The 6,609-nt window shown below is 49.8% G+C and overlaps 1 protein-coding gene across 1 annotated transcript in view; it reads left to right on the forward strand.

Moving 5' to 3' along the window:
* Positions 1-6,609, forward strand: part of LOC104083231 (androgen receptor-like) — a gene marked incomplete at both ends in the record, with an annotated part of 16,756 nt that overhangs the window by 8,046 nt on the left and 2,101 nt on the right. Inside the window, one exon of the mRNA XM_009586644.1 lies at positions 1,825-1,941. Coding sequence (XP_009584939.1) covers positions 1,825-1,941 — 117 coding nt within the window. The remainder of the gene's footprint in view (positions 1-1,824; positions 1,942-6,609) is intronic.

Consider the following 6,609-nt stretch of genomic DNA (forward strand, 5'->3'; position numbering starts at 1 on the left):
GCTGGGCTTGAGCCTTCCCGGTAGGCGCAGCCCCAGCCGTTCATGGTCGTCGTAGTTTTGATGGGCTCTGGAGCATCCCAGTGTCAGACTCTGTCATGAGACAGGAATCCTGCAGCGCAGCTGGAGGGGACGGAGAGCAAAATCACCTCACAGCTCTCCATGCCCATGCCTGAGAAAGTAGGGCGTCCATTCTTGTTTGATGTGTGCACGTAAAGAGGTCGAGTGGAGAGAGTATGGCCCCGGCACTCATTTCCCGTAGCACAAAAATAACTCCAAGTAACCCAGTTTCAGCTGAAGTTGTTTATTACTCATCCTCCTCAATGAACTGTTGAAAGGGAGGATGGTGCTTGTGTTCTCTGGGATTTGGTGTAATCGCTGCTTCTGAGGCTTGTCTAAGTGTCCTTAACGCTGGTAATGAGCAAAGGGAGGGGGATGAGAAGAGGTGCTGATGAAAACGGTATTAAAGGGGCTTAGCAAGGTATCATGTGCTGCAGGTAATGCACTCTTGCCCCATTATGTCTCCAGTCTTAATAGCTAAGGCACTGGGGGTGGTGTAATGATCAGCTTTTAATGGGGACGAGTCTAAGAAGTTCAGACGTATGGTATTTTTGCAGCTCCTTAGCGTAGTCCCGTGCGCACGCAGTGTGAGCAGCAGTTGATGATAACCGAGCCTTGTAACGACTTTTCTGTGATGAGAGGCTGCAGGTGGGATTTTGCAGGTGGGATTTTGCAGCTGGCGGCCGGTCGTGCCAGCGAAGCTGCAGCCGTGCGCTGCTGGCAGCCCGCTCCGGGAGGAGCGGTGGGACCTTCCGTGGGCTCCGCTCTCCCCAGGGCGCAGAAGGGAGCAGGGAGGGCGATGGGGAAGCCGGTGCCAGCGAGGTCTGTGATACTGGGCTGCTAAAAATTTGCCACTTCTTCTGATTCTGGTATCTTCAGAAGTTGTGGACGTGTGTGTGGGACGTGGGGAGTTGTTAAATCAGTGCACCAAAATCGGTGCATCTCTTGTCAAAACTGGTACATGAAGCGGTTAGACTCAACCTCGTCCTTTTAATGGATCTCTGATGACTCCAAAGGGCTATGCCTATAAGAATATAGAAGGCAAACACTTGGAGGATGACAAATAAAGGTTAAGCTGGATATAGACTGATTTCCCATATAGGCTACTTATGCAGAGTCTGAGGGGCACAACTCTATTATTTACTGAGACTGATTTAGTTTGGAACGGTATGAAGAACATTAGATAAATCCTGATCCAGGAAACATGTTTAGACTTGATAAGAAAACAAATTGTGAGTCAGGAAGGAAAGTTCATTCTTGGCATGTCTAGCAAATGAGGCGGTAAAAAAAAGAAGAGCTGAAATCTGGAGCTTTAAGGGCTGCTCTCTAAATAAGTGGAAAGGTGAGTCTAAGATACCGGTTAGTCTGACAATAAGTAACTTCTGAATTTTTCTGCAAGCCCCCCTAAGCCTGCTGCTGCAGAGGGTCTCCCTTACAGGGAATTGCTGGTCCCAGTTTCCTCCTGTCTGGCTGTGGGTGCAGCCTGACTGGTGCCAGCCTGGCATGGGACCCACGGCAGCAGAGCCTGCGGGGCAGCAGCTCCCTATGCAATCAGTTCCCCAACCCAACCAACTTCCAACATAAATTTTCTGTTGGGGGGTGAACTGGGAAACCAGCACCGATATCCTCTCTCCTCTCCTCTCCTCTCCTCTCCTCTCCTCTCCTCTCCTCTCCTCTTGATACTGAGAAAGCATGAGCCCATTTCTCCTTGTAAACTGGTCTGATCGGTACCCACCACCCATCTGCTGTTTCCTCTGATGTTTGTAGGTAAGCAGAAATACCTCTGTGCCAGCCGGAACGACTGCACCATCGACAAATTCAGAAGGAAAAACTGCCCGTCCTGCCGCCTGCGGAAGTGCTACGAGGCTGGGATGACTCTCGGAGGTACTGTCTGAATAACCTCCCCTGGGTCCTTGCCAGGGGCTGGGGCCGCCGCGCTAATCCTGCAGATAACGAGTGTGCTTGGCATATTAGTAGTCAGTAAATGTCTGAAAAAATGAGGCTGATGGAGCGTAATGTGCTTCGGGAAACATGTGCAGGTTTCTAATACCAAAACTGTGAATTTCATTCAACTTTTGTTTGCGTTTCAGGAGACATTCTTTTCCTTAATTTAAAACCTTGTTAATCTGAAAAAATGTAAACGGCTGGATTCTCACTCACACTAAAGCCTTTTCGAACAGAGTGCTCCCATTTTGAGATTATTTTTTCTAGGCAGAAAGGGGCATTTTTCTTTATAAAATTACAGCCCCGGTATTTTCCTTCGCTGAGTGAAAGTTGCTCCTGTATCACTGGTAAAGATCCTTGTTACAGTTTGTCTCTGTTCCAAAACCTGTAGCTCTACCAAAACCTGACAGTGTGCCTATATCCAAAATCTGAGGTTTTCTGCTCAAAATCTAGAAGCTACAATGTAGGTCACTGGGTGGCTCATCTTTGAGTTCATTTGATGTGAGAGTGCAGAAGAGTATACCCTGAAAAACAGGGCTGATGGACCTGACAGCGAAGCGGCGGGGAGCCACGGGGGATACAGAAGGGAAAGCGGCTGGCAGGGCCAGGCGGAGGGAGGTGGGGAGCCCTGGCTGGTTAGGTGTGCCAGCGTTGCAGTTTAAATACTTCCACCATTGCTGGGATGGGCAGTGTCTCCCGGAGACGCTGGGCTGCTGGAACGTTGTCTTGAAGAACTTGCTACCAAAATGGTTCTGGTTTATTGCTCATCGAGGAGCAGTGGTTTTAATTTTATTTCTCCCCAGAAGAGTTCTTACAGCTCAGGTACCAACAAACACGTCCCGTCAGCAGGGCAGGAGCCAGCCTGCTCCCTCTGCTCTCGCAGCAGCGGGTAGTAAATCTGAGCGCGGTTGGGTGAGGGTGATGCAGAGACGTGCAGCTCGCTTTTTTCCTGGTAGCAAGAAAAAACAAATGTCCCAAAGGTAATACAGTCCGAAAACCTCACGACGTCAGCCGCGTGCGCTGGCTCTGACCGCTCGTCACTGAGGCTCCCCCGCCGTGGGCGAACGGCAGGGAGCTGCTGCTGCAGCGCGTTGGGAGCGATGTGTATGGGCACGTGCAAAGGCACCAGGGAGGTGCCCCATCCACCTGATGCGACCAAGCAGGCAGTTTGCTTGCTGAAGTTACCAGGCGGCTATCTCCATCTCGGTTCCCAGTATCTGCTTCACCAGTTCTGCCCCCAGCCCCAGTCATCCAGCCCAGCTGGGAGGGAGCGAGGGCAGAGGAGCCTGGCCCGGCGCTGTGCCCGCCCGCACGCCTTCTTGCAGGAGTTCCTGATGACCGTCATTTTCGTGGCCACTGGTGGCCGTTCATGGCCGTGGCTTCCCGCGAAACAGGGAGACTCCTCCGGGACCCTTCCCTTGTCTGCCTGGGAGGGTTGGGACCGGGACGCTGATGCCGCCCTGCCCGTGGGATTGCTGGGCTCCCGAGCTGGGGGACAGGCGTGAGGAGCCAAACCCAGCTCCTGTGTCCACAGCCAGCAGAAGGGCTTCGTAATGCCATCCAAAACAAGCATGCTTTTATTTTTAAGTGCTTTTTTCTGGTGAAATTTCCTTAAGTAAGAGAAGACATACATCAGAGTAACCGTCTTCTGCAGGACACACTGACAAAATTAATGCTAATACTGATAGCCCCCCCGCCCTTTTTTTCTCTTAAGCTCTTTGGGTCACCCTGACCTGTTCTGCCTGGTCTGTTTTACATTTGTTTTGAATGTCGGTTTAAAGGCAATTGTTAAAAACATGCATGCTATGAGTTTGTGCACAGTTATTTCTCCCACAGTAGGGAGGCAGAGCATTTGAAAACGCTTCCAAGCTCCAAACAGTTGTTTTTAACTGCCTGTTAATTACCAGTCACTTGTAGGGTATAATAGAGCCGCCTGTGACCAGCACACCTGCAGCTCTCAGTATGTTTGATGGGAGGCGGAGGTGACACACTGAATACCTTATTTAGGACTCTCTGCTTTGGCACAGAATGGCAATATGTCGAAGCACTTCATTATTGATTGAGATCACTCTGACCTGCAAGCTGAAATCCATTAAACAGAATCTTCTCTCCCTATCAACACTGTAAAGCCCAAGAGGAGGAAAAGAAAAAATGTGATAATGCCAGTTTTGTGTGCTCGGTTCTGGTGGTGCACTCTCCTGCCTCTCCCACAGCACCAAGTCCTACCGCGAGCGCAGGTGCCTGCACGGCTGCACGGACCCTGCCAGCCCCCATGCATGGGAAGCATGCTGCTGCACGCACGGCTGCCCGGACCCTGCCAGCCCCCATGCATGGGAGGCGTGCTGCTGCACACGCGGCTGCCCGGACCCTGCCAGCCCCCGTGCATGGGAGGCGTGCTGCTGCACATGAGGCTGCCTGGACCCTGCCAGCCCCCGTGCATGGGAAACGTGCTGCTGCATGCACGGCTGCATGGACCCTGCCAGCCCCCACTGCACACACCTCCCAAACATGTAAAATTCAATTCGTTGCATTGATGGTAGGGCTCGAGAACTACTGTGATAACTGCCCATAGCCTGTAAAAGCCCAAGGCATGAGGCATACCTGTATTTAGTCCTAATTCAGGTCCAGTTACTGTGGTTAAAGTAGAGCTCATGTCTTACAAAAACATTTGATATTGATGTAAGCATTTCCAGCAGTGCAGAATCTAACACATTTTTTGCCACACAGTTGCAGTAGTTAATTACATTCAGTATTGTGATAGATGTACCTTATTTTTCATCTTGTCTGTCCTTGATTTCCAGCAACATGATCTTTATTACGTCTTTGCTTGCTAGATTGAAAAAACTATTTTTATTGAATTTCTGTCCCTGTCGTGGGTATTTGTTGGCTGTGACTTAATAACCCTTTAGCCTTCTGCATAGCCACCTAGGTAAAATTCTTTACTTCCTTTCTCCAAGGTGCATCGCCTAGTCTTTACTGTTCTTATGGCTTCTGCATTTTGCAAACACTTCCCTCGTTCGGTGAACGTCTAATCACAGTTCCGCAGTGTCAGCAGCATCAAGTGCTTAAAGGCGGTGGTAAGATGCTCTCCAGGCCAGCGTTTCCTCCTTCACATGGCGTGGGATCCCGTTAGTCCTGTGTCCACTGAACCATCCTGCCTGCTCAGGCCTCTGTGTTTGTCCATCAGCTTTTGGTGCGAGTTCAGGCTGCCGAGGATGGAGTTCGACGTTCATTGAGTATGGCTCACTTTTTCGGTTGCTCAATATATCTCCTTAAGGGAAATATACTTTGCTTTAATAGGCTGAGCTTATCAGCAGACCTTAATCAGTCTGTTCAATTATCAGTCCTTAATGTTCATTACTGTTTTCCCATCTTTGCATTGTCATACAGACTTTAGTAGACTTTAGCAGAAATGGCTAATTTTCTTTTTGAAATGAATGTAGACATTCACTAGCAAAGGGCCATGAACAACCATTATATGAAACAAACCTGTCTGATGTTGTTTCAACATTTATAATTACTTTTGAGATGTATCACTTGGGTGATTTAAAATCATTCAGCGGTACCATCTGATTTTATATCATTCAAGTTTTTTAATTATGTGGACCAGACTGACTCAGATCTCTTAAACATGTCTGCTATACCAGTACTATTATAATTATCAACTAAAATTGTTGTGCCAGAGAAGACTGATAGCTTGACAGGATCTGGTTTTGACAAGCCACACGTTGATGTTAAGGAAAAATTAAAAGAACAGGATATAAGTCAAGTCCTGTTTCAGCTTCTCTGTCATTTTGCCTGCAGCTGAAATCAGTGTGCGGTGCCTGGGGCTGGCAGGATTTCTCTGTCGTTCCTAGTGCAAAAGCGGTTCTCTGCCATGTCCCCAGAACTTCCCCGAGTCCCAGCACTCGTGAAAAATCCGTGCTGAGCCCCGAGCGCTCCTTCACCAGCTTCAGAAGCGCCTGGCGGGAGGGCGGGCGGGTTAAGTCGCTTGAAACGCGTGTCGCGTCTGTAACGCTCTGTAGCGTGCTCCCTAGGGATTCTTGCACTGCTGAACATGGTGTCGTGATACCATCTCGTTATGTCCTCTAAGGTTTTTTTCAAGTGCGTACGGTATTTTCTCAGTTAGGCCCCAGCCGAATCGCAGCGGCGCTGTGGGTGCGATGCTGGGCGGTGCTGGGCCAGCAGCTGCTTCTCGAGGCTTCCTGGGCGCTGCTGTCCCCACGCAGCCGAGCCGGTGAGCGGCCCGTTTGCAGTCACGCGTGGGCGCTGGGGCTCGTCCCACCTTGGTTCGGAGAGGTACAGTGTAGACTTCTGCCTAGCTTAGCTCATCCCAGAATAAAAATATAGCAGATGTCTTTAATTTCTGGTTTTTTATTTCTGTTTTAGTTCCCAGTAGCTGCTGAGTAGGAGCTACCACCAAAAAGGGCTTTTGCACAGGTGACTGAATGTAAGCTACTCTAACCTCTGAAGCTTTTCTCCATCTGGTAACATCAGTATGTCAGTGACCTGTGGAACAACTGCTCCTGGAAAGCACAGATGTAGGGCTGCTCTGCTACTGTCCACCTTCACTGCTCTCCGACACGGAGGGGTTTGGTTTATGGCTGC

The sequence above is a fragment of the Fulmarus glacialis genome, unplaced genomic scaffold, assembly GCF_000690835.1.
Source record: "Fulmarus glacialis isolate BGI_N327 unplaced genomic scaffold, ASM69083v1 scaffold27471, whole genome shotgun sequence".
Taxonomy (NCBI): domain Eukaryota; kingdom Metazoa; phylum Chordata; class Aves; order Procellariiformes; family Procellariidae; genus Fulmarus; species Fulmarus glacialis.